The 26,761-nt window shown below is 42.5% G+C and overlaps 4 protein-coding genes across 4 annotated transcripts in view; 1 reads left to right on the top strand and 3 right to left on the bottom strand.

Annotated features, from left to right (window-relative positions):
* The window catches only part of LOC5512854 (sex comb on midleg-like protein 2), a 41,329-nt gene extending 35,393 nt beyond the window's left edge, over positions 1 to 5,936 (bottom strand). Inside the window, exons 1-3 of the mRNA XM_048721827.1 lie at positions 5,388 to 5,936; positions 1,036 to 1,231; positions 249 to 316 (exon numbers count right to left, since the gene is read on the bottom strand). Coding sequence (XP_048577784.1) covers positions 249 to 316; positions 1,036 to 1,231; positions 5,388 to 5,471 — 348 coding nt within the window. The 5' untranslated portion in view covers positions 5,472 to 5,936. The remainder of the gene's footprint in view (positions 1 to 248; positions 317 to 1,035; positions 1,232 to 5,387) is intronic.
* Positions 5,937 to 11,050: 5,114 nt separating this feature from the next.
* LOC125559871 lies at positions 11,051 to 14,491 on the bottom strand. Its single transcript, XM_048721999.1, has 2 exons — positions 12,854 to 14,491; positions 11,051 to 12,669 (listed from the first exon to the last, which is right to left on the bottom strand). Exons 1-2 carry the CDS (start codon positions 13,774 to 13,776, stop codon positions 12,636 to 12,638), a joined length of 957 nt encoding a protein of 318 aa, XP_048577956.1. The 5' UTR covers positions 13,777 to 14,491; the 3' UTR covers positions 11,051 to 12,635.
* A 6,323-nt stretch (positions 14,492 to 20,814) lies between these two features.
* Positions 20,815 to 26,225, top strand: LOC116618507. The gene is made up of 4 exons (XM_048721609.1): positions 20,815 to 21,097; positions 22,554 to 22,659; positions 23,443 to 25,530; positions 25,997 to 26,225. Exons 1-3 carry the CDS (start codon positions 21,042 to 21,044, stop codon positions 24,553 to 24,555), a joined length of 1,275 nt encoding a protein of 424 aa, XP_048577566.1. The 5' UTR covers positions 20,815 to 21,041; the 3' UTR covers positions 24,556 to 25,530; positions 25,997 to 26,225.
* LOC116621184 lies at positions 25,729 to 26,736 on the bottom strand. The gene is made up of 2 exons (XM_048721611.1): positions 26,229 to 26,736; positions 25,729 to 26,158 (listed from the first exon to the last, which is right to left on the bottom strand). Exons 1-2 carry the CDS (start codon positions 26,352 to 26,354, stop codon positions 25,889 to 25,891), a joined length of 396 nt encoding a protein of 131 aa, XP_048577568.1. The 5' UTR covers positions 26,355 to 26,736; the 3' UTR covers positions 25,729 to 25,888.
* Between the last annotated feature and the right edge of the window lie 25 nt (positions 26,737 to 26,761).

Raw genomic sequence — 26,761 nt, 5'->3', positions numbered from 1 at the left:
TTATTTTAAAAGAGGTTTTAATCCTGTGCTTCCAACTGTCACCTTCACGACCTACCTACCTCATAAGTCAAGTCAAATTTGTTCAATGTGCTTTGGTGTGATCAGAAGAATCTACTGTAAGAGTCATGCAAGGACAAAACCTCCAGACTTTTAAACCTCAGGGTTATCAATACAATATTGATTTACAATATCTTTCCTCCTGTAAAATTCTTTGTTACTCTTTCTAGAACAGTTCAACCAAAACATACCGATATTGCTGTTGACACAGCAACTCCTTCACCATGCTTTCTTACAACACCACTGACAGTGGTGCTACCTGAAATACCCGAGAAAATAAAAATCTATAAATAAGCACTCATTGCTTTTCATAGGATAGGGGGAGATGGGGGGTACTTATTTGCAGATATGAGAAATTGTGTGGGTATCAGGTGGATTGGATTGACTACAATAGTTAATTAAGGTGATTGAGTTTTTACTTTTCTTTGTATTTTGGTAGATAAAGTTAGATGTAGATTGTAGATTCTAGTGAACGTTTTACCAGAGCTAAGGAAAGGGACCCAAAAAATGCTAATTTCAAACGAAATTAGCTTGGGCTTGAGCTTGTTTTATAGTTTGACATGTGTTACCATGGTCACCTTGACAGTTTTGTCAAGCAAACCAATCAGAATAAAAAAAAATATCCAGACCAGAATGGCAAAGAAATGCTTCAGGGCACATCAGTACACTACAATGTTATCAGAGTTTTGTAGTTCAAGTGACAATGAAAGCTGATTTAATTGGTTAACTCTCGCATCCTTATTGGTTTACTTCACAAAACTTTCAATGTGATAATTAGCCTGTGTCACACTGTAAGACAGTTTAACACAAAAATTTAACAATTGTATAGTCAAGCAACTTAGGTTTAGCATGAACACATGGCTTAGTTTGTTTCATTTTAATCTTGATCACTGAACTTTGACACATACAGTATTTTATCTTCTATAAAATAAATGATGGGGATTGTAGAACTGTTTGCTAATTAATATTATACTGTACCTTCTACACTGACGATGACAGGGTCCACTGGCCCTCCTAATGCTGAGGTGGTTGTGACAGGGTTGGGCGTTGTGGAGTTAGTGTCTTTCATAGAATCTGGGACCTTGATGTCTAAACTGCTGACTGATTCACTGGTCATTTCATCATCGTAACCAAACATGCCCAGAAGCTCATTCATGGTAGTCTTTGCATAGTCCTGAAAGTTAAATGATGGACAAGTTAATACTGTACCTTGCATGATGGACATTTTGCATTAAGAGGGTGGGGGGGGGGGGGGGGGGGGGAGGCAATGGTTGCATGCTTACCAGACATAACCAAAAAGATTAAGATTTTCATTTAGTTAATCTGCTACAATTTAAATGTTAAACAATTATTAATTGATGATTATTTCTAAGAACTAAAATGCGTTCAAGTTTAGTTGTTCTTGGAAATCAAATGTAAACTAACTCAAATTTTTTCACCATTAAATTTTGCCTGATAACTCAATGCAAATAAATCCAATCATTTGACTATGATCAATACATTGCTTACGTCTGGATATTTAGAGCAAAATATACAGCATATAAAGCATACGGGCTTATAAATGCTGTTCAGACAGGGCTGCTAATAATTAATTTTCTGATTCATAAACTAGCTTTTAAGTTTACTGTACAGTACCGCTCACGAACATAGGGACACTGTTCGCGAAACTTTCGCGAACAACGTATAGACCGTTAGACTGTTCGCGAACACGCTGTTCGCGAACAGATGCAAAATAAACGGTTTGACGAACGGTAACGTGTGATCCAGGGCTTAATAACAGCTGGAACAGCGAGAAGCCATTTATTTGACAAAGACTTGTATTAGACAGAGAATTAGTTTGAGGAGGGAATGCCCATCGCTTGATATTCTTCGAAGATTGTCGAATGTGTGTTAACTGCTAGCGAATACTTTGAAAAGCGGGAAGCCATTTATTTGACAAAGCAAAGACTTGTACTAAACACGGGAGAATTAGTTTGAGGAGGGAATGCCGATCGCTTGATTTTCTTCGAAGATTTTCGAAATGTGTCAGAAAACTGCTAGCGTAGACTTAATAACAGCGGGAAGCCATTATTTGACAAAGACATGCAATAAACACAGGAGAATTAGTTTGAGGAAGGAACGCCGATCGATCGCTTGATATTATTCGAAGATTTTCGAAATGTGTGAAAACTGCTAGCGAAGACTTAATAACAGCGGGACGCCATTTATTTGACAAAGACATGTAATAAACACATGAGAATTAGTTTGAGGAGGGAATGCCGATCGCTTGATTTTCTTCGAAGATTTTCGAAATGTGTGAAAACTGCTAGCGTAGACTAAATAACAGCGGGAAGCCATTATTTGACAAAGACATGCAATAAACACAGGAGAATTAGTTTGAGGAAGGAACGCCGATCGATCGCTTGATATTATTCGAAGATTTTCGAAATGTGTGAAAACTGCTAGCGAAGACTTAATAACAGCGGGAAGCCATTTATTTGACAAAGACATGTAATAAACACATGAGAATTAATTTGAGGAGGGAATGCCGATCTCTTGATATTCTTCGAAGATTGTCGAATGTGTGTTAACTGCTAGCGAATACTTTGAAAAGCGGGAAGCCATTTATTTGACAAAGCAAAGACTTGTACTAAACACGGGAGAATTAGTTTGAGGAGGGAATGCCGATCGCTTGATTGTCTTCGAAGATTTTCGAAATGTGTGAAAACTGCTAGGGTAGACTTAATAACAGCGGGAAGCCATTATTTGACAAAGAGAGAGAATTAGTTTGAGGAGGGAATGCCGATCGCTTGATATTATTCGAAGATTTTCGATTGTGTGAAAACTGCTAGCCAATCCTTTTGAACACTGGGAAGCCATTTATTTGACAAAAACTTGTATTAGATACGGGAGAATTAGTTTGAGTAAGGAATGCCGATCGCTTGATATTCTTCGAAGATTTTCGAATGATTTTCGTTTGTGTTCGAATACATGAGTCAGCGACAACATGCTCTACTATAAATGTCTTCTTTTCGGGTTTTGTAGAATATCAAGCGATCGGCATTCCCACCTCAAACTTATTCTCCCGTGTCTAATACAAGTCTTTGTTAAAGAGATGGCTTTCCGATGTTCAAAATTCTTCGCTAGCAGTTTTCACACATTCGAAAATCTTCGAAGGATATCAAGTGATCGGCATTCCTTCTCCCGTGTTTATTACAAGTATTTGTCAAATAGAATTTCAAGATTCTTCGCTAGCAGTTTTCACACATTCGAAAATCTTCGAAGGATATCAAGCGATCGGCATTCCTTCTCCCGTGTTTATTACAAGTATTTGTCAAATAGAATTTCAAAATTCTTCGCTAGCAGTTTTCACACATTCGAAAATCTTCGAAGGATATCAAGCGATCGGCATTCCTTCTCCCGTGTTTATTATAAGTATTTGTCAAATAGAATTTCAAGATTCTTCGCTAGCAGTTTTCACACATTCGGAAATCTTCGAAGGATATCAAGCGATCGGCATTCCTTTTCCCGTGTTTATTACAAGTATTTGTCAAATAGAATTTCAAAATTCTTCGCTAGCAGTTTTCACACATTCGAAAATCATCGAAGAATATCAAGCGATCGGCATTCCTTCCCCAAATTAATTATCCCGTGTGTAAAACAAGTATTTGTTAAATAAATGGCTTCCCGCTGTTCAAAAGTATTCGCTAGCAGTTGTCACATTCGACAATCTTCGAAGAATATCAAGCGATCGACACTCCTTCCCTTTTCGAGGCAATCTTTTCAGAATAAACTAACTAACTTTTTTGCCTGTGTCTGCCCTCGTAAATCCACGATCGAATCCTTCGCATGCTTTGGCTTTCATCCGCCATCTTTATCGTCTTTATTTCTCAAACTTGAAAGTGTCTTGTCTTGATCGTCTACAAATAATTGAACTAAAGGCATATGAGACTATAACTGAATTTGTTGTTTCTGATTTTAACGATAACCATAGCTCTCAGCTGACTTTTACACGAACAATTTATTTGAATCGCTTGCAGAACTCCTGTATGTATTTTAAGTGAGTATCAGTACTGTAAGTCTTCGGTTACACGGTACGAGTTCCCGTTTGTCAATCGGTTTGTCCCGGTCTGTTCGCGAACACTGTGTTCGCGAACACAGTGTGAACACTGTGTTCGCGAACATCAGCTGTTCGCGAACGTTGTTCGCGAATTTCGCGAACGTTGTTCGAGAATTTCGCGAACGGTGTTCGCGAATTTCGCGAACAATTTCGCGAACATATGTCCACATGTTCGAGAGCGGTACTGTAAATCGTGACAGACAAATCATTATCTGTAATTCATAATAACTAAGATCTCCATAATTTGTGAGCAGGGCCATTTGATTGCCATGAATTGTGAAAAATGCTCAGAAACTTCCTGAACCATTATTCTAATAGTTTGATTCAATAGTTGATGGTTTAGTAATCTTCATTTTCCGATAAATGTGATTGACATTATTTTAACACATGAATTATATCAGAACTCCCCATTTTCAACCCTTACAAACTGTAAGATTCCAAAAAAAGATCAATATTCAATGGATGGGCTTTTTTTATTTTAAAAAAATCTGGGTTTTGACACCCTAGAAATCAGCTTTGCCAGCCCCTCCCCCTGGAAAATGGAATTCCCACCTCAGCAGGGGAGGGGTCATTTCCCATAGCTTGCACTTCAAGCATAATGCATTCAACCCTAAAATATTTCAATTCTGTTACTTTTTTTCTCTCACATTTTCAAACAAAAATATGTAACTTTCTTTTAACATTACAACTATGATATCATCAACAGAAACAACCACAATCAAAACCCTGAATTCTTAGGGGTGGAATAAAACTTGCCTTTATGAAGATAAAGATATCAATGGCTATGACTATAATAATTTTATTGCAATTACATCTTAACATAGAAACTTAACATCTTTGCTGGTAAATGATTCAATACTATTTAATTGTATTGTTTTAATATAAACTATATTATACAAAATGTTATGCCAGAAAAAAATATAAACAAGCCACAAGTTGTAGCCTAACACAGACACGTGAAAATTCAAGAAAATAAGAATAGCAACCATTTTTTTTGCTGGACATATTTAAGTGGGTGTCAATAGATTGACTTTCTGCTCTAAATTATGTTTAAGGGACAGAACATTTGCTGATAAATGTGTCGAGGCTAATTTTACGGAAGACCGGGCAACTTTACTAGGAATCAAAACAATAGAAAAGTATAATTTTCCAAAGAAACTAAGCTTTAAGTATTGCAGTAAAAATTCAAAATATATCTACCATAAATCACAATTTGCGAACATATCCCTACCTTAATATCCTCACTGAAGTTTTCATCGCCATTATTAGCAGGGCTTTCAGCGTTAGGAGCTGAACTTGGCTCATTTTCCGCCATTGTAAATAACACAACACAAGCAAACTAAGCCAAGATGGCGTCCTCTGGGTTGTATTTCATCGGTCGCTTTACACAAAGCAGATGCTCTGGGTTTTTGCTCCCGGCTTCGTTGTGTTCAACTGTCACTGTAGATGGGTATTACGTTATCTTTGCAAGTCTTTATCGAAAGGATAGAATTCTTTGGGTATATCTGGTGCCAGTGTCGTTTCACCAACGCAACTTGATGACTGGCTTGAATCAATGGAAAATGGCGGCAAAACTTCGCGATCAAATCGATGTGATTTCTGGCTAAAATCAAGCTCAGGTTACTACATTTCAGCTTGCGTTGTAATAAGTATTCGTTAATAAACAGTAAAGGAGGCCAGAATCCTTATCAGTAGAGCTACCAAGACAACTTTGCTCTCTTGATCTCCCGGATCTGGCTTAGGATCTCGTCCACTATATGAAGAAGGCGGGAAATTATCGACCTAATAGGGGGAGGGGTAATTTCTCTATGCGCCGAAATCCCCACGCCTAACAAAACCCCCCCCCTATTTTTTTTAATGAATGAGTTAAAACTCAATTCTACAGGCTTTCACTGGCGTGTAAGTACAAATATTCGGTATTAGAGACATTATCGAGGATTTAAATACTTGACTTTAACCCCTCCCCCGGTAAATTCCGAAGTGTAGTACTAATTGAGGTCCGATAAGCAGCAGCCAAGTTGGCGAAAACGAGCATGAAAATGTACCAGCGAAGTAACACAACGATAAACCGACCAATCAGAGGAGAGACCGAGTGCTGCCCAAGTTATCTCGTAAATCTACACCGGAAGATTGAGAAGCAAGATAGGGGCTTGGGTAAAAGGCTCCGTTATGATTGTGTCTATCGGCTAGATTGCTACAAAATGTGGTAACAAAAAAGTGTTACAAGGGTGACTTTTAAGCAGTGAAAAGAACTTTAAAAAAGAGTGAAATAGGAGAGATAATCGATGGAAATTTGCTGTTGGTGCGTGTGTTTGTATTATTTGAGCCGCTTAGTCTAAAAAGATATGAATCAGCGATTGGCTTCAAGATAGGCAGATATACCTCAGAAGACATTCAAGCCAGTAGCCAATCAAATTTCACGATTCCGAGATGCCTTAGATATGTGGGAATAATAATCTAAGAAAGAATGGCAAATGTGTTTTTGAGCAATATTGGGTCTTGTTTTATCAGACTAGGGATCGGACTCGATTAGGCTTTGTTCTCATTTCGAAACAGCATCACTCCTTTAGCTTTCACTCTCGATTCCTTTCCCATTATTTCTGCCCTTTCATCCTCTCGCTGTGATTCCTTTAGTGACTGAATACCCGTATTTTTAAACTTCACATGGTTTGTGTAATCTCGTCTTTATTAGTCATGAGCCAGATTTTAGTTGGCTCGTATCACCAGCGTTATCTAGGCAGAATGCGTTGAGGCGCGTGGCTGTACGACTTTAATGTACCTCGCAAATCGACCATATAATCACAGCGTTTTGAAGGCGGGATCTGATCGTGACTAATGTCCTGATAGTCACGTCTGCTAAGAGCCTTCTGCGTTCTGGGTCTTGTGGAGTGACTAAGAGACGTGGACTTAGGGAGTGTTCATTATTTATGGCCGAGGAAGGGGAGGGGGGGGTGTTGGTATTCAGCGCCACTTTGTTAACCCCCACAGGAGAAACCCAAAAAATTGGTTGACCCCCCTCCTCTTTAAAAATCCACAAAACTACATTTATAATACAAAATATAGATACATATAATCAAATCGTGCAATAAAAAACAACCATGAAATAATATTTCTTATTGTTATAAGTCAAATGTGGCCTTTTGAAACAGTAAAGAATATGTATCTATACCTGTATCTATCTTTATATGCCATATAACTAGTCCATATCTAGTTTAAATTTTACTGCATGGGACTGTCCTAATAAAAGATAAAATCGTCCTATGCCTTTGGTCTGATAGATCTCCCAGATCTGGTACTCGAGGGGGTTGTCCCAAAGCAAAGGTATCCGATTCAGACTTTTTACATATTGTAAAATATACTAGGAATCTAGTACGGCAGGTTATTAGATAATGTCAATGTGTAAAAAAGTTTTTGTTTTAATTGATCCTATAAGTCAAGCTTAAACGGACTACTACCGAGTAATAAACAGATAAATATTGTTGAATTTGTCATTTGTGGAAAAGCGTTCACGGCTCAACAGCAGTAAATGTAGCCTAAATATTTTATTGGCAACGCTAGTAAACAGCTTTTCTTGCATTTTTGATTACTTATTTCCATATAATACATAAAAAGTTTCCTACTTTTTAGGGATGAAACTTTTTTTTACCCCCCGCCCCCTCTCAAAAAAAGTTTCATCCCTAAAAAGTAGGAAACTAAATTGTGGGACAGTTCAAATTTTCTGAGCGTACGCAATTTGTTCTTTTGGTCTTAATCTTTTCTGTTGTCATTTTGAATAGTGCTTAGATGGGGGAGGGGGGAATAAGAAACGTAAGCTTAGAGGTGGGAGGGGGGAATAAGAGACGTAAGCTAAGAGGGGGGAGGGGGGAATAAGACACGTAAGCTTAGAGGGGGGAGGGGGGAATAAGAGACGTAAGCTAAGAGGGGAGGAGGGGGGAATAATAGACGTAAGCTTAGAGGGGGGAGGGGGAATAAGAGACGTAAGCTTAAAGGGGGGAGGGGGGAATAAGAGACGTAAGCTTAGAGGGGGGAGGGGGGAATAAGAGACGTAAGCTAAGAGGGGGAGGGGGAAATAAGAGACGTAATCTTAGAGGGGGAGGGGGAATAAGAGACGTAAGCTTAGAGGGGGGAGGGGGAATAAGAGAAGTAAGCTTAGAGGGGGGAGGGGGGAATAAGAGACGTAAGCTAAGAGGGGGGAGGGGGGAATAAGAGACGTAAGCTCAGAGGGGGGAGGGGGGAATAAGAGACGTAAGCTTAGAGGAGGGAGGGGGGAATAAGAGACGTAAGCTTAGAGGGGGGAGGGGGGAATAAGAGACGTAAGCTTAGAGGGGGGAGGGGGGAATAAGAGACGTAAGCTTAGAGGGGAGAGGGGGGAATAAGAGACGTAAGCTTAGAGGGGGGAGGGGGGAATAAGAGACGTAAGCTTAGAGGGGGGAGGGGGGAATAAGAGACGTAAGCTTAGAGGGGGGAGGGGGGAATAAGACACGTAAGCTTAGAGGAGGGAGGGGGGAATAAGAGACGTAAGCTAAGAGGGGGGAGGGGGGAATAAGACACGTAAGCTTAGAGGGGGGAGGGGGGAATAAGAGACGTAAGCTTAAAGGGGGGAGGGGGGAATAAGAGACGTAAGCTTAGAGGAGGGAGGGGGGAATAAGAGACGTAAGCTAAGAGGGGGGAGGGGGAAATAAGAGACGTAAGCTTAGAGGGGGAGGGGGAATAATAGACGTAAGCTTAGAGGGGGGAGGGGGGAATAAGAGACGTAAGCTTAGAGGAGGGAGGGGGGAATAAGAGACGTAAGCTAAGAGGGGGGAGGGGGGAATAAGACACGTAAGCTTAGAGGAGGGAGGGGGGAATAAGAGACGTAAGCTAAGAGGGGGGAGGGGGGAATAAGACACGTAAGCTTAGAGGGGGGAGGGGGGAATAAGAGACGTAAGCTTAAAGGGGGGAGGGGGGAATAAGAGACGTAAGCTTAGAGGAGGGAGGGGGGAATAAGAGACGTAAGCTAAGAGGGGGGAGGGGGAAATAAGAGACGTAAGCTTAGAGGGGGAGGGGGGAATAATAGACGTAAGCTTAGAGGGGGGAGGGGGGAATAAGAGACGTAAGCTTAGAGGAGGGAGGGGGGAATAAGAGACGTAAGCTAAGAGGGGGGAGGGGGAAATAAGAGACGTAAGCTAAGAGGGGGAGGGGGAAATAAGAGACGTAAGCTTAGAGGGGGAGGGGGAAATAAGAGACGTAAGCTTAGAGGAGGGAGGGGGGAATAAGAGACGTAAGCTAAGAGGGGGGAGGGGGAAATAAGAGACGTAAGCTTAGAGGGGGGAGGGGGGAATAAGAGAAGTAAGCTAAGAGGGGGGAGGGGGAAATAAGAGACGTAAGCTTAGAAGGGGGAGGGGGGAATAAGACACGTAAGCTTAGAGGGGAGAGGGGGGAATAAGAGACGTAAGCTTAGAGGGGGAGGGGGAAATAAGAGACGTAAGCTTAGAGGAGGGAGGGGGGAATAAGAGACGTAAGCTAAGAGGGGGGAGGGGGAAATAAGAGACGTAAGCTTAGAGGGGGGAGGGGGGAATAAGAGAAGTAAGCTAAGAGGGGGGAGGGGGAAATAAGAGACGTAAGCTTAGAAGGGGGAGGGGGGAATAAGACACGTAAGCTTAGAGGGGAGAGGGGGGAATAAGAGACGTAAGCTTAGAGGGGGGAGGGGGGAATAAGAGACGTAAGCTTAGAGGGGGGAGGGGGGAATAAGAGACGTAAGCTTAGAGGGGGGAGGGGGGAATAAGAGACGTAAGCTTAGAGGAGGGAGGGGGAATAAGAGACGTAAGCTTAGAGGGGGGAGGGGGGAATAAGAGACGTAAGCTAAGAGGGGGGAGGGGGGAATAAGAGACGTAAGCTTAGAGGGGGGAGGGGGGAATAAGAGAAGTAAGCTTAGAGGGGGGAGGGGGGAATAAGAGACGTAAGCTTAGAGGGGGGAGGGGGGAATAAGAGACGTAAGCTTAGAGGGGGGAGGGGGGAATTAAGAGAAGTAAGCTAAGAGGGGGGAGGGGGGAATAAGAGACGTAAGCTTAGAGGGGGGAGGGGGAATAAGAAAAGTAAGCTTAGAGGGGGGAGGGGGGAATAAGACACGTAAGCTTAGAGGGGGGAGGGGGGAATAAGAGACGTAAGCTGAGAGGGGGGAGGGGGGATAAGAGACGTAAGCTTAGAGGGGGGAGGGGGAATAAGAGACGTAAGCTTAGAGGGGGAGGGGGGAATAAGAGACGTAAGCTTAGAGGGGGGAGGGGGGAATAAGAGACGTAAGCTTAGAGGGGGGAGGGGGAATAAGAGACGTAAGCTGAGAGGGGGGAGGGGGGGATAAGAGACGTAAGCTTAGAGGGGGGATGGGGAATAAGAGACGTAAGCTTAGAGGGGGGAGGGGGGGATAAGAGACGTAAGCTTAGAGGGGGGAGGGGGGAATAAGAGAAGTAAGCTTAGAGGGGGGAGGGGGGAATAAGACACGTAAGCTAAGAGGGGGGAGGGGGGAATAAGAGACGTAAGCTGAGAGGGGGGAGGGGGGGATATCAATCAATCAATCAATCAATCAATATATTTTATTTGGTACCCTTATACATGATTATATATCAGGTGTTTTTCCAAATAGTTAAGATAAAAAGGAGTTTGTCATTATCCGTGGTGTGCATTTATTCTTTTAGGCATTCAAATCTTTTTCTTGTGCAGTCAAAAATATATTTTGCAGTTTCCCTGTTAATGATCTCGTTTCTTTGATCCATGGTAATAATAAAAAGGAAAGCTCTTTCAGATGTCATTGCATTTAAGTTGATATTAGTTTTGTCTTTGATAACACTATAGTATGCCTTTCTAATCGCGTTGTATGTAGGGCATTTTACAAGAAAGTGTTCTTCGTTTTCTATTCCATTTTTGCAAATCGTGCACCTCCTCTCATTTGGGGGCACATATGGTTTGGCATGTCTACCTGTTTCGATGGCCAAATTATGATTGCTTAGTCTTAATTTTGTGACGGCAATTCTGTGTTGTACATTATTAATTTGGGTAAGATATTTTTCAAGTTCGTAGACCACCTTGAAGGTCCTGAAAGTTCGCAATTTATTCTTTTGGCGTGGGTCTCTTCTACTATCATTGTGAATCTCACTTAGCCACACCTGTCGCTCGATATCTTCAAAGCGCATCTTTATTAAATTTATAGACGTGTTTGGGGCATCAAGCCATATATAGCCCAAGCCTGCTCGATCTAAAATGTTTTTCAGTTTGTGCACCCAAGTTACCTTGCTGTTATTTTCTAAAGAATCTAGGAAAGCCAACACAGCAAGTTTACTGTGGTCAGAATTTATCATTTTTTGCCAATATTTTATTGCTCTACATTTGGCTTTTAAACGCATTGGAAATCTACCGACCTCGGATCTACATGCATTAGAACTGCAGTACCTGTTGACGCCTAGCAGCCAACGTATAAACCTTGTGTGTACAGATTCTATGGGGTCTTTTTCTAGTTTGTCATTGCAGTCTGTTCCACACACCTCGCTACTATATAATAGAATTGGGGTTACAAGGGTATCAAAGAGCCTAAGTGTTAGAGTTATTTTGTCTCTAAAGTGGTTTCCCATTTCTTTTCGAAGCTTATACAAAGCTTTTAGTCCGACCTTCTTTATTTCTTGCTTTGCTAGGCTGAAGTTCCCAAAGGTGCTAAAATGCACCCCAAGGTATTTATATGACTTGACAATGTCAACTTTACTGTTTCTGTATTTAAAGAGATAGTTGTTCATTGTTTTCCCAGAGTTATTAAATATCATTATCTTAGTTTTTTCTAGATTAACAGTGAGTTTTGCTTCATCACAAAATTCGCTTAGTTTGTCTAAATATTTTTGTAGCCCCGTGGCAGTCTTCGAGACGATTACCAAATCGTCGGCATAAAGTAAACAACTAATAGGTCGTGAATTGAGTTCGACATCGTTGCAATTTCTTACTGTATTTAGTTCCTCGGACAAGCTGCTGAGATAAAAATTAAATAGTGTCGGGGAAATCATACATCCCTGTTTCACTCCGTTGTAACACCTAAAGGCTGGCGTTAACAGATTTCTAATTTTGACTGAGGACTTATCATTTGTGTAAATTGATTTCAAAACTTCAAGAAATCGCCCTGTTACGCCTGAACGCTCTAGCTTATCAAAAAGTTTGTGTCTTGGTACTCTGTCGAAAGCTTTACTGAAATCAACATAACACGTAAATAGGAAGTTTTGTTTCTTTTTTGGCTTTGCTTTAACGTATTTGTCAATCAAAGATTTTAGGATGAAAATACTATCCACTGTTCCATGCTCTTTTCTGAATCCTCCCTGCTCAGGTTTGATTATTTTTCTTTCGACAAGGTAATTGTACAATCTGTTGTTCATTATGGATGTGAAAACTTTTCCTAGTGACGAGAGTAAGGTAATACCTCTAAAATTTTCCGGTTTACTAGGATCTCCTTTTTTCAGGATCGGTACTATCAGACCATAACTCCAGCTAGATGGGTATTCCCCACTATTCAAAATTTTATTAAACAAAATTTGTAATGGCTTTTTCAGAGTTTCTTCGCCGCACTTTAATACTTCGTTTAAAATATTATCAGCGCCGGGTGCTTTACCCGTTTTTAGACTTTTTATGGCGTTAGTTATTTCGAGTTCCGTGAATTCGTGATCCAGTGGCCCTTGCCTATTGTTTATTCGCGTTTTTTCTACTTCTTCCATTGTATTTTGTGATTCTATTGTCGCGTTTAATTGTTCGAAGTGCTGATGAAAAACAGCAGCTTCTTCGGGTCTAATTTGATGTGATTGTTTATGTGTATTGCTGTTGAAAATCCTATTTATTTGTTTCCAAGTGTTTTTAGAGTTTCTGAAATCGATACTGTTTACTATATTATTATAATGCGTATACTTTTTCCGCCTACAGAGTTTTTTAAAAGACTTCTTTTTTTCCTTCAAGACGGCTCCTAGCTCGCGTTGGTCAGGCTGCTTTGAAAGTAATTTGCCTAGTGAGCGTAAATTTTCTTTTTCATTTTTACATTCCTTGTCGAACCACATTTTGTTAACGCTGCTCTCTTTAATGTCATTGTTTTGGTAGCGCAGTCCTGCGTTTTCGCATGCGGATAAGAGCGTTTCTGTAAAAAGATCTACTGATGTGTCTACGCAATTATTATTTAAAGCCGCATTTAAATTTGTTTGCACTTCTTCGGACTCGAACAATAGCTTTAACTCGCTACTGATCTCGTTATTCCAGCGCAATCTTTTGAGCTCACTTAGTTGTACGTTTTCTGAATTATCCTTTTGTTTAAATGTAAATTTCAGGTTTAGACTGCATGAAAGCGAACAGTGATCAGTCAGGTGTGGCTCAAGCGGATTCACAATGAAATAATCAACAATGTCTAAACTTTCATTATTTACAATTATGTAATCAACAACGCTACTTCCGTTGTATCGAAAGCAGGTTTTCTTACCTTCAAGGTCACCTACTACTCTGCCGTTCAAAATTCGCATATTGAGTGCAGTGCACGTTTCTATTAAATTTCTTCCTCGGCTGTCAATCACCTTAGAGTCTTGTGAATTTCTATTATTTGGAATATCAATTTGGTAATCTTTTGGTAGACCCATAAATTCGTCATTTTGTTCATCATCCAGAGCAAATTCTTGCAAAATACCCGTTCTTGCATTAAAGTCCCCTTGGATAATGACATCCCCCTTTAGAGAGAGCCTTAATATTTCAAATTCAAGTTCTTCTAGAATGTCTTCTTCATAATTATTACATCGCCCGTTTGCTGGGCTTAGATACACAGTTCCTAAATAAATGTCTTTTTGTAAGTTGAAAATATTTTTACACAATTTAACCCATAGGACATTTTCATTATCTGTTGGTATATATTTAACTCCACTGGAAATATTTTCTCTGATGTACACGGCTATACCCCCCGATTTTTTGTATCTTGTTGAATCTCTATGTTTTACAAAATGTTTATAGTTGTTTATTTTGAGATCGGAATTTTGATTTGCATGCGTTTCCACTATCCCAAAAATGTCGTGTCTTTTAATAGTGCTTAAAGTATCATTAAATTTTAACTTATTTCCCACAACCCTACTGTTGAAACCGTTTAAGTTCCAACAACCAAAACGAATCTTTTTCTGATTACATGTGAATTAAATTATTTAAACATATGCACTTATCTTGGACGGTGCGCAAACCCCTGTCTTTTGAAATATTCCGCCAATGCGTCAAGTGCTCGGAAAGGTGGTGGAAGTGGCGGAAATGCTTCATTATAGCTTGAATTCCATGGGGGTCTTTGTCTTCTTTGTCTGTTAAATTTCCTAGCTTGTTGTCCTTCTCGATTGGGATAAGAGACGTAAGCTTAGAGGGGGGATGGGGAATAAGAGACGTAAGCTTAGAGGGGGGAGGGGGGAATAAGAGACGTAAGCTAAGAGGGGGGAGGGGGGAATAAGAGACGTAAGCTTAGAGGGGGGAGGGGGGATAAGAGACGTAAGCTAAGAGGGGGGATGGGGAATAAGAGACGTAAGCTTAGAGGGGGGAGGGGAGAATAAGAGACGTAAGCTTAGAGGGGGGAGGGGGGGGGATAAGAGAAGTAAGCTAAGAGGGGGGAGCGGGGAATAAGAGACGTAAGCTTAGAGGGGGGAGGGGGGAATAAGAGACGTAAGCTTAGAGGGGGGAGGGGGGAATAAGAGAAGTAAGCTTAGAGGGGGGAGGGGGGAATAAGAGACGTAAGCTTAGAGGGGGGAGGGGGGAATAAGAGACGTAAGCTTAGAGGGGGGAGGGGGAATAAAACACGTAAGCTTAGAGGGGGGAGGGGGAAATAAGAGACGTCAGCTTAGAGGGGAAGGGGGAAATAAGAGACGTAAGCTAAGAGGGGGGAGGGGGGAATAAGAGACGTCGGCTTAGAGGTGAAGGGGGAAATAAGAGAAGTAAGCTTAGAGGGGGGAGGGGGGAATAAAACACGTAAGCTTAGAGGGGGGAGGGGGAAATAAAACACGTAAGCTTAGAGGGGGAGGGGGGAATAAGAGACGTAAGCTTAGAGGGGGGAGGGGGGAATAAGAGACGTCAGCTTAGAGGGGGAGGGGGGAATAAGAGACGTAAGCTTAGAGGTGGGAGGGGGGAATAAGAGAAGTAAGCTTAGAGGGGGGAGGGGGGAATAAGAGAAGTAAGCTAAGAGGGGGGAGGGGGGGAATAAGAGAAGTAAGCTTAGAGGGGGGAGGGGGGAATAAGAGACGTAAGCTTAGAGGGGGGAGGGGGGAATAAGAGACTTAAGCTAAGAGGGGGGAGGGGGGAATAAGGAAAGTAAGCTTAGAGGGGGGAGGGGGGAATAAGAGACGTAAGCTTAGAGGGGGGAGGGGGGAATAAGAGACGTAAGCTTAGAGGGGGGAGGGGGAATAAGAGACGTAAGCTTAGAGGGGGAGGGGGGAATAAGAGACGTAAGCTTAGAGGGGGGAGGGGGGGATAAGAGACGTAAGCTTAGAGGGGGGAGGGGGGAATAAGAGAAGTAAGCTTAGAGGGGGGAGGGGGGAATAAGACACGTAAGCTAAGAGGGGGGAGGGGGGAATAAGAGACGTAAGCTTAGAGGGGGGAGGGGGAATAAGAGACGTAAGCTGAGAGGGGGGAGGGGGGGATAAGAGACGTAAGCTTAGAGGGGGGATGGGGAATAAGAGACGTAAGCTTAGAGGGGGGAGGGGGGAATAAGAGACGTAAGCTTAGAGGGGGGAGGGGGGAATAAGAGACGTAAGCTTAGAGGGGGGAGAGGGGGATAAGAGACGTAAGCTTAGAGGGGGGATGGGGAATAAGAGACGTAAGCTTAGAGGGGGGAGGGGGGAATAAGAGACGTAAGCTTAGAGGGGGGAGGGGGGAATAAGAGACGTAAGCTTAGAGGGGGGAGGGGGAATAAGAGACGTAAGCTTAGAGGGGGAGGGGGGAATAAGAGACGTAAGCTTAGAGGGGGGAGGGGGGGATAAGAGACGTAAGCTTAGAGGGGGGAGGGGGGAATAAGAGAAGTAAGCTTAGAGGGGGGAGGGGGGAATAAGACACGTAAGCTAAGAGGGGGGAGGGGGGAATAAGAGACGTAAGCTGAGAGGGGGGAGGGGGGGATAAGAGACGTAAGCTTAGAGGGGGGATGGGGAATAAGAGACGTAAGCTTAGAGGGGGGAGGGGGGAATAAGAGACGTAAGCTTAGAGGGGGGAGGGGGGAATAAGAGACGTAAGCTTAGAGGGGGGAGAGGGGGATAAGAGACGTAAGCTTAGAGGGGGGATGGGGAATAAGAGACGTAAGCTTAGAGGGGGGAGGGGGGAATAAGAGACGTAAGCTTAGAGGGGGGAGGGGGGGATAAGAGAAGTAAGCTAAGAGAGGGGAGCGGGGAATAAGAGACGTAAGCTTAGAGGGGGGAGGGGGGAATAAGAGACGTAAGCTTAGAGGGGGGAGGGGGTAATAAGAGACGTAATCTAGGGGGGAGGGGGGAATAAAAGACGTAAGCTTAGAAGGGGGAGGGGGGAATAAGAGACGTAAGCTTAGAAGGGGGAGGGGGATAAGAGACGGGAGGAAAACTTCAGCTTAGAAGTGTGTGTGTGTGTGGGGGGGGGGGGGGGGCAGGAGACGCAAGCTTGAGAAGGGAGGGGTTCTAGGAGACGCAAGCTTGAGAAGGAAGGGGGGAGCAGGAAACGCAAGCTTGAGAAGGGATGGGAGGGTAAGAAACGCAAGCTCTGAAGATTGTTCTAAGAGATGCAATCTTGAATTGGTCATGGCAACTTTAAGGAGTGATATGGACTAAGCGGCGCAAGTTTGTGGGAAGGCCCCTGAATGGTCCACTGAATGTTGTTCCTTATTTGTCGTTTTTCGTGTTACCGTGGAATATCCTATTATTACTATTAAAAACTCATTGAAGCCTTACAAGAACAAACCTAATCTTCGGGGCGGCGAAATGGTCTCAAAAGTGTGTGTGAGTGGGGGGGGGGGGGGGGGGGGAGATTTGCAATACAATGTATTTATTTTCGGTACCTTATACAATGTAAAATATTGAGACAAATATTTCCTTTTATTATATGCCACCTTTGTGTTGCCCTCACTACGTCCCAGATGGCGATGCAAGTGTATGGATATGAACACCTAAATATTCGATTTTTTTTTATAATTAACAGAGGGACACCTTTTCTACATCGCTCTTATTTCAACTTCAGCTTTCTATTTTTGTTTGTGATGAGCACGATAGATGTACACCTGTACACGTGAGCGACTTAGCACAGGAGAACTAAATACTAAATGCGACTAAAGGCAGCAATACATTTTATACCTAGGTCACAGCGTCTCGTGAATGACCACACTACCATAACACCACGCAGGGGCTCTGATGCATAAGAAGCGTGAAAAAGACACCGATATTTTTCAGTCTACACTTCAGCGAGCTGTGCGTGGCGTAACCGACTAAGACAGGGCTGGGATCCTGGTTATTGCCTCCCCATTAATGCGCGGGTACCTCAGGTTCCTATGCATTGTACAGTTCGCTGGATAGCGGTGCTGGGACCGAAATCTTCAGCCTAGCCGTAGAGCTTTGGCGGCGTTTCAGCTTATGTCTGGAAGTATGATCTATTTTTTTTCTCTCGTTTCATTTGTTCTGAGGAAACTCGATCCTCGGGAAATTGACTTTAACTTTTTTTTTTATAATTTATCAGTGCTTTTTATGGCTTTATTATTGTCTTTCCTTTTCTGTTCTCGGTTATATCCCAAGCGCAATCGATATATATGTGAATCACATTATTTAGCGTCTTCATGTAAAAAAAAAAAGAGAAAACACATACACATCGCCCCCTGCCCTTCCCCGTCCGCTTCATTTTTTGCTACTTCTTTTGCAACTTTTACACAGTTGTTATTGTATAATTCCAAGATATTATGATATTATGAACAAACTCTCTTGACAATATGGTATAACTACAAAGATTACAGACAAGCTGTAGAAAAATTAGATGGTCTGCTTAAGCGTGGTGCTGACAAGCAATAAATCGACACAATTTTTCCACCTAAAGGCAACATACTTGCCTTGTGTTGATTTAATTCTTCTCATGACAATACTTATTCAATGAAAAGATCGGTCCCCCCTGACCCCACCTTCAACGCTGCCTTCAGTGTCCCCCTCCCCAGCCGTGTGCACAGGGGGGAGGGGAGGGAGGAGGGCGCAGGGTGCGCGCTCCTCCCTTGGTGGCCAAGGGATCCTTTTCCTTAATTTCAATTGAATTATTTTATTTGGCACCTTTTCATCTTTGATTCTAAATGAGTAAATGAGTAACTTAGGGAAAGTTCATTTACTATCCCGAAGGGGGGAGGGGGGGGCTGATGGGGGCTGGATGTCTATGACCCCTATACGGTAACAACCGTATACGGGTCATTAACATAGACATGTTTTTTTTTTAAACATTGTTTTTTAATCGAGATAATATAACAGCTACATTGTTTTTTAATCGAGATAATATAACAGCCTTAACTTCAACTTTATTGTACATAAATACAATATTTTTTTTCTTTTCTGTGCTCACCCGCTCATTGAACAGGCTAATCTAGTCGGGTTAAGCTTGAATAATAGTTACAATAATTTCAGAAATAACAAACACAGGACGCGCAAGTAAAGAAGAGAGAGGGGAAAAAGATGATGACTTCACCGTACTGGTCCAATTTAAACGCTTTTCTCATTCATCCTTGCACTCCCAGATTGCTGCTATTTGGTTTTGAGTTTGTTTGTTTTGATTCATTTTTATAATCAAAAAAAACAACAAACATAGCAGGGGATACGTCGGCAAGGTTGATATTTGTGTGTATTTTTATGTATTCGCAATAGTTCTCTTTCTATGCGGGTTTTTGTATTTTGCGCATTTTACCAGAAAATGTTTCTCGCATATACCGGGAAGCGATAAAGAGGACCCGATACAAATACTGTAAAATTTAGGGGGAAAAAAGCGCCCTCTGATTGGCCCTTATAATCATGTTCAAATGTCTTGCCCAGGCCGGTCATTGTATGTGTTTATTTCGCATCGGTATCATTTTTCAAAGCTAAGATCTACTAGTTATACCAAAGGCGCTGGAAATATGGATGCCATAGAAGCTGCCTTACTACTACTGACTGTAGCACGGATATCATAAGTAGTGGTTATCACATCTCTTAGGGATTGCTAGTAGTACTACTGACTGTAGTACGGATATCATAAGTAGTGGTTATCACATCTCTTAGGGATTGCTAGTAGTACTTCCCGCGATAATTAAATAATAATTAAATTTGTGTTCAAGCAGACGTTTGTCTATGTAGAGTTTACTGTTTAGTAAATTGGTGATGTGAATATCCTGTAGTAATTTGGTGATGTCTGGATCTGACTGTTAAATCTCCTGCGCCGTGAACTATCTTAGCGTTTTCCTCTCAGTTTTATGAAAGCCTTTAAATAATAAAGTTACCTCACCGTGGTTCGTGGTTACTAAAATTATTACCCTTGTATATAACATGTACCACTGGGATTTTTTTGCTTTACATAAATACTATTTATAATATGATTTTTGCATTTGATTGTGCTACCACGCGAGTTATTGACAGCCGATGTATTTTGACAGCGGCCTGAAAAGGGGCGGCAGGCGTCTCGTCTAGTATTTGTGTCGTAGTTTTTTTTTTTTTTTCCCGCCTGATACTCGGGCTAAGTTTGCAAATTTAGCATATTCTTTCCAGGCGCGTACCCAGGATTGCCCCCCCCCCCCAGAGGGGGGTGCGCATTCATATGTATCATAGGAAAAAAGCGTAGTATTTGAGGATTCCTTACTAATAAATGACCCACTTTTTGGCCGCCAAGGGGGGGGGGGGAGGGTTCGCGCGCACCCTGCCTCCCCCCCTGTGTACGCGCCTGCTTTTGTTTGATTCTTGATAAGGCTTAGTTGTACCGCCCTGTTTTTATTGCCAAAGAGAAATTTCCGAGATCTAAGGGGGGAGGGGGGCGAAAACTTTATTGATTGATTTTACTGAATTCTTTGGGTGAATCAGGACTTCTTGGTTTAACGAGTATAGGTTCTGGACCAGTTATTTAGCATTCACTATCCAGGAGTCGGATTAAGCCACGTATTATTTATGCAATGCAAACCTGTATATAACCTATATATTCCCTATATACATTCTGTACACTGAGTAACTTCACTTTTTTTTAATTAATGTTTTTAGCCAATTCATTTCCTCCATTTTTTGACCAGCTTGCAGATAATCTATTGCTCGCGTTTCTTTGACGTTTGTCGTTCTTCCTTTGCTCCTTATTTCTTCGTTTTTTGTGGTAGGGGTGGGGGGGGGGGGGTATCGAAAATATGGTGGGAAGCGGAAAATTGTTCCTCCTGAAGGGGCGGTGGGGAGAGAATTAATTTCAGCCCTCATTTTTATCAGAAATCTTGAGGAAAGCAGAAAAAAGGCTATAAAATCGTAAGAAATTATATCAAAGTAACAACTCGAGAGAATGATCATTTCTCAAAAAAAGGTCAATTTCTTAAAATCTGAAATGTCTACATTTGTTGACAGTTTTGAAAATATAATATTTGCGGGAAGCGTTGAATTTGAATAAGAAAGATTCCCGATCGCTTTCAATACCGTAAGGATGACAATAGCTTTTGTTGTTAGAAACCAATCACATTGTGCGAATATCTCAAAGACGCGATCCAACTCACGACAATTCACATCGAACGTAGCTGGTATAAAAATTCGGTTTAGGTATTCGTCTGAACGAGATCAAGTGTAGAAATCCTTTTGCCAAACCCTTCAGGAAATAGTAGCAGTCAAAAGGACTATACTAGACCTTTACTAGACGTGATTTCGGCTTGGAATTCAATCTACATCGAACTCACGACAGGATCAAAAGCAAGATGGCGGCTCATCAGATCAAACAGGATCCGACAAAAACACCTCTGAATGTGGCATTGTAAGTGAATTAACTAGGCCCCTGAATTCTATTTTATAAAAAGAGGTCATATGTTCAGGGAGATTGGCTCCGGGAGAGTCAACACGGGGAGAGTGAACACCGAGTTGAATTGAATTATCACGAGAAACGAACGACATTAGAAACTAGATAGCGTCTTCATTGTCGAGAGTGTTTTAGCTAGCGTTTGGACTGATTCTATTTTTAAGATTTGATAACTGAAAACGGCAATGGATATAAACATTCGCTGATAAATATGTCCGATATGAACTGTCTGATTTATTTTATTGACATTTGATCGGGTTTATTTAAAACTGGTTCAAATTCATCCATCGCATTTTATTAATTTTACGTACCCTAAAGAGTCTATTCGAGACTCTCTTCCTCTTCCTTTGTTGGGGGAAGTTTTATCCCGAGGGACTAAACCCCTTTATGCGCCACAATTTCACACAAAGCTAAAAAAAAAAAAAAAAACTAGCTTTATTGAGGACACAGTCAAGACACAATTCAAATTATATTTTATTTTCCCGAAGGATCCTGATTCGCCTATGATTTCATTACATAACTTCGTTCACAGATTTAATTGTAGGCCAAGTTTCCATCTCGTTTTGGCGGCGGTTGGAAATAAAAGCAACACTTAATAAAACGCAATATTTTACATTATTTCAAATGTTTTTGTCCCAAAAACTAATATCATCTTTGGGTTAGAACATGTCGTTGAACAGAATCGCCTGTGATAAAATAAAAAGTAAATTAATTAGGGAAAATAAACACACTTGAATGGCTCTGAAATTCATTTTAAACGCTGGTTTCGCAGCTGATTTTAAAGTACGTTCGAGCTCCGATAGCATTCCGATCGCAAAGTGGTTTCCATATATGGTCGTCGTACACGATCGCAGCTGATTTGACCGTACGTTAGAGCTCCGGCATTCCAATCGCAAAGTGGTTTCCTTATATGGTCGTCGTACACGATCGCAGCTGATTTGACCGTACGTTCGAGCTCCGATTGCATTCCGATCGCAAAGTGGTTTCCATATATGGTCGTCGTACACGATCGCAGCTGATTTGACCGTACGTTAGAGCTCCGATTGCATTCCGATCGCAAGTGGTTTCATATGATCGCAGGGTGATTTTCCATATAAGTGGTACACGATCGCAGCTGATTTGACCGTACGTTAGAGCTCCGATTGCATTCCGATCGCAAGTGGTTTCATATGATCGCAGGGTGATTTTCCATATAAGTGGTACCAATCGTCTGTGATCGAGTGAAACAAGCCTGTATAGTTTCGAAAATTAAAAATGAAACTCAAACAACAGTGTCACGCAACGCGGTCCTGGCTATTTCAATGTTGATGATTTTTTTTTCACGGTGACAAGAAAAAATCAATTTTTCTTTGGTGTTATTGTCACATATTGTTGTCGTTGAGAGGCTCGTTCACTTTCTTTGTCTTTTTCACAGGCTACCCAACCAGCATGCCTCGAGTCTGCACCAACAGCCTCATTCTCTTGGCGTTTCAACTTCCGGTCTCTCGACTTCCGGTGCCAATTCACGTGGACTGGTTCAGGTATGAGATTTCGTGCTTCTTCCAAAATATAAAAAGGCTAGGGGACATTCATCTTTGGGTACCCAGGTCAGTCTTGTTCTGCCATGTTCTCGCGCCTGTGACCTCGACGTGCTGGGTTCCCGAGGATGAGGACATTTGAACTTAGAGCAGTCCCGTATCCAGGGGGGTGCAGGGGGTGCGAAGGCACCCCCCCCCCCACAACGGCCGAAAGTCCACTTTCGGTTCTCAATAGACGTGCTTTTTGTAGACAAAACTCAAAATCATAAGTTAAATCACTCTGGTATGTAGCCGAATCCGACAATAAACGTCCTGTGGAGATACTGCAAAGGCATAAAAACCCCTTTTTTGTTCTTTCGGAGGTGGTTAGATTTTTATCAGAGAACTCCCTCCCCCTCCCCCCCGGAAAAATTAGGTCCACTTTTTCGGATTTCGCAACCCCCCAAAAAAAACCTGGGTACGGGCCTGCAGAGTACTTTATTTCGTTATTAGGCATTACATACCGTATTTGGGTTTCAGCTTTTAACACTGTTTTCGCTTTTTTATCGTTCTAGAGCTTTTTAAGTCGAGGATTTCCACGTAAACTTGTAGGAATTTGTGTTTACCACGATTTTGCTGGCAGCCATCCTGAAAATGGAACCTAGTCCTTAACGTTTTAGAATATCACAGGTCCCCCGCGCGCTCGCCCCAGGCTTTTTTAGACTATTTAGAAAAACGATCGCCATTGATTGATATGTACACTGGCCTAGCATCATGTGATAGTGCCTGACTTCCCTGGTTTTTTAGGTGTACGTACCGTCCCAGCAGCTAATAATGATGGATGGGGACAAGTCTGCCGCGTCATCGGACAAATCCGTCCGGTCTACCTGCCTGACTAACTCGTCCCGGTGGTCGGACGCCGAGACACGTCATCTGGTAGAGGTCTGGGGCACGCGCTATTTGGCGCTCAAAAACAAAAAACGAAACTTCAGAGAGTGGGAGCAAATAGCGCGGGAATTCAACAAGCGGTGCATATCGGACGGTGTGTCCGCTTTAGGGCCACGGACCGGGGCACAGTGCAAAATACGTATCAAAAATATCATAGCGGACTATAAGAGGGCTAAAGGGGAGTACAATGGAATCGTCAGTCGACAGTTGACCAATTATTTTGACATGGTCAGTGAAATTCTGAGTAAAAAGTCGACGGATTCGATACCTCAGGATAATGAGTTTGAAGAGTTCGACGGAGGGGAGGATGTCAGGGCGGATGAGATTGTACATCTACCGCTGTCGTCAGAAGTTATTGAAACGCAAGATGTTTCCATGGCGACTATGGCTGCGTCGATGCAAACATCTTCTAATTCGCTTCCGGTTCCGGTTGCTGTCCAGAGTTTAGCAATGTCAACGCAGTCGAACTTGGTCCAGGGCTCCACGCGCATGGTAACCACAATTCCTTGTAGCACGAACAATACGCACAATCACATCAACCTCGCTTGTAGTTCAATCCCAATAGCCCCTGCGGTCGCAGTTGGCCCAGTCCACGTAGCCCCACAGGGACAGGAACCCCAATGCGAGGAAATCGGAGAAAGTAGATCGAGTGACGATAGCAGCCCGGGTGCGTGCGCAGACAGCCTGCTACAAGTGCCCAGACAGGCGTCAAACAAACCAATCAACATTCATAACAAACAAATCCGCAAGAACCCTCGACCTCTCAAGGTTGTCAAGATAACGCGTGGAAACGAGGGCGACCGGTTGTTGACGATTGTGAGAGGGTTCATGGAAGAAAACAGGAGACGAGAGGAGGAGCTTTTTGATAAACTGTTTCAGCAACAGGCACAGGCCGAAAAGCGCTACCAGGAATTCACGCTCAACGTGATCCGAGAGATTGGCAAGATGTTTAGGCCTGGGGCAAGTGACTGAAGCTATCAAATGAGTGGCTTAACAAAGAAGCGCTACCATTGGTTCCTGCTCAACAGAATTTGAGAAATAAGGACCGAGGCGATGCTAAGCCAGAATATTGTCCGTTTTGTTCGCGTCATTGTTATTAGGAATCTAGGAAGGATAAGTGATAATTCTATAAAAGGACCTGCATTAGAAAGGTCCCACGCGTTCTGACCCAGACCCTTAATCTTTTTCCCGTGGTTAATAAAGAGTTGTGACGTTATTGGAAAAATCTCCCCAGCCTTCTTGGACCAAGGTGAAGCACCTGAACCTCAAAAGGACGCCGGGAACTAGGCTCAAGCTGCACGTGATTATTTCTGAAAATATTTTTGGGATATTTTATACAAGGAGTTTTTGACGTTATTATAAATAATGAAGCCAGTTGCTGGCATGGTTTTGATAAAATATATAGTTTTTTTTATCAGAGCCGTAGCAGGCTATTGATAACACTATTGAGCTATTGATGACACTATTGAGCTATTGATGACACGATACTAGAGCATTAAACAAATATGGGGCGTAGCCATGCCCCACGCCGCCGTCGAGCGCGACATTTAGTTAAAAACGCCTGCGATCACAGTGTCCTGCGGAGTTGCCCATTGCATAGCAACGATCAGTTAGCAACGCTCGCGTCGTCTTTGTCTTACAGCTAAGCCGATCGCGTCCTTTGTTTTTAAACCAATGAAATCCCGTGTTCTTTGAGGTTTAGAGTGCTTATTTTATCAGAGTCCAAGCAGACAAGATGGCGGAACCGACACAGAGCGAAGGATGGCTTCAATTCCTTTACAAATTCGCGCTACGCGAGTTTGATTTTTGGGAGCCTAACTCGTGCAGAAGTTAAAGATATCGTTGTACTACTTGTACTCTAGTTGGATTTGTGGATTTTTGGAAGTTTTCCCGTGGTAGAGGGTGCCTAATTCTACGAGTTGGATGGCTGTATGATCGCCTGGCACGGTGAGTGTTTTGGGAGATTGCGATTATAAAGTGCTACGTCAAAGCGGATAAGGGCTAAATTCTTCGGTCCGCCGCCATTAATAAAACACCAAGGGAGCACAAAGGGAATGTTGATTCGTATTCAAATTCAAAATATGAAAAATAAATCTAGTTTCAAGGTGACTTGAGATAAATTTGAAGTAAAACCAAGTTGAGTTCTTTTTTTTAGTTGGTTTAAGTTTATTTTCGATAGAATATTAATACTGATTTGAACATCGAAGGAGTAATACTTGTCGCTCCCGCGTCCTCCTGGCTTTGCAATAGTTTTACAATTGATACACGACTCGGATTATTAAGAAACGAGACTGACTCGGCTTAATCAGGTTGTAGCGGTGTGAGCTCTTCGTTTTCGATTTTTTTTCTCTGGATATTTTGAGCGGTTTAGAGGTGCAACTCTAATGCTATGCTCTTCTATTATTTTTCGTAGCCGACGCGACGCAGGGTGGATCGAGCTGAATTCACGGTTCAACTGGTTGAGTTCATGATGAATTGATTCACCACCCTGCTCGCCGAAAAAGCCTGAAGGAAACTTCCGTTCCCGGATGAAATCTGAAGTCTGTGCCTGAGGTATTTTCATGACCACGGTTGGCTGAAAGAGAATAATAATGTAATTTATAATATTGCAAAAAAGAATAAAAAATATAGTTAGAACAAAATACCTTTCCAGATCCAGGCAATCGGGCTGTTATCCCATCCTCCGAATTCTTGCAGATTGTGTTCACAATCAAATTCCCAAGTCGCGCAACATCAGGGGAAACGAGGCCAGTGCGGGCCTCGTTTAACATCTGCTCGAGGGTTCGGGTCTGAGGATCTAGCACAACAGCAGCGGCAGGGACGGGGCTATTCGCACGCTGGCGCTTTCTCGGGGGACAGGGATGACTGTTGCACAGGTGATAATGCAATCGGGTACCACATGCCCCACATTTAACCAGGTACCCCTCTAAAAGCTGGATTAAAACAAGCGGTGCGCGCTGGAGGTCATTAGGGTCCGCCAGCGTCTCTTGACATATTGGGCATGCTGGATGTTTTTCCCCCAACTCGAACGCAGATTTCCAGCAGTCCGAGCAGCAACTGTGCTGGCACTTTGATGACAGAGGCTTTTCGAGGACGTCTAGGCAAATAGCGCAATGAAACTCTTCTTTTTTTCGTTTCGAAAAAGTCAAAGCGCTCGGTGAGTCGGTGGTCCCTTAGT

This window comes from Nematostella vectensis, chromosome 14 (genome assembly GCF_932526225.1).
Source record: "Nematostella vectensis chromosome 14, jaNemVect1.1, whole genome shotgun sequence".
In the NCBI taxonomy this organism is placed as follows: domain Eukaryota; kingdom Metazoa; phylum Cnidaria; class Anthozoa; order Actiniaria; family Edwardsiidae; genus Nematostella; species Nematostella vectensis.
The sequence above is the reverse complement of the archived record's forward strand: the minus strand, read 5'-3'. Positions and strand labels throughout refer to the sequence as shown.

Coding starts and splice junctions, on each gene's coding strand:
- LOC116621184 (XM_048721611.1), bottom strand. CDS start 26,354: ATGTTAAACGAGGCCCGCACTGGCCTCGTTTCCCCTGATGTTGCGCGA. Junction 26,159..26,228: donor GATTGCCTGGATCTGGAAAG/GTATTTTGTTCT, acceptor ATTCTCTTTCAG/CCAACCGTGGTCATGAAAAT.
- LOC116618507 (XM_048721609.1), top strand. CDS start 21,042: ATGGCGGCTCATCAGATCAAACAGGATCCGACAAAAACACCTCTGAAT. Junction 21,098..22,553: donor ACACCTCTGAATGTGGCATT/GTAAGTGAATTA, acceptor TCTTTTTCACAG/GCTACCCAACCAGCATGCCT. Junction 22,660..23,442: donor ATTCACGTGGACTGGTTCAG/GTATGAGATTTC, acceptor CTGGTTTTTTAG/GTGTACGTACCGTCCCAGCA.
- LOC125559871 (XM_048721999.1), bottom strand. CDS start 13,776: ATGGGTCTACCAAAAGATTACCAAATTGATATTCCAAATAATAGAAAT. Junction 12,670..12,853: donor GAAGAAGTAGAAAAAACGCG/AATAAACAATAG, acceptor ATTTTGAATAGT/GGGGAATACCCATCTAGCTG.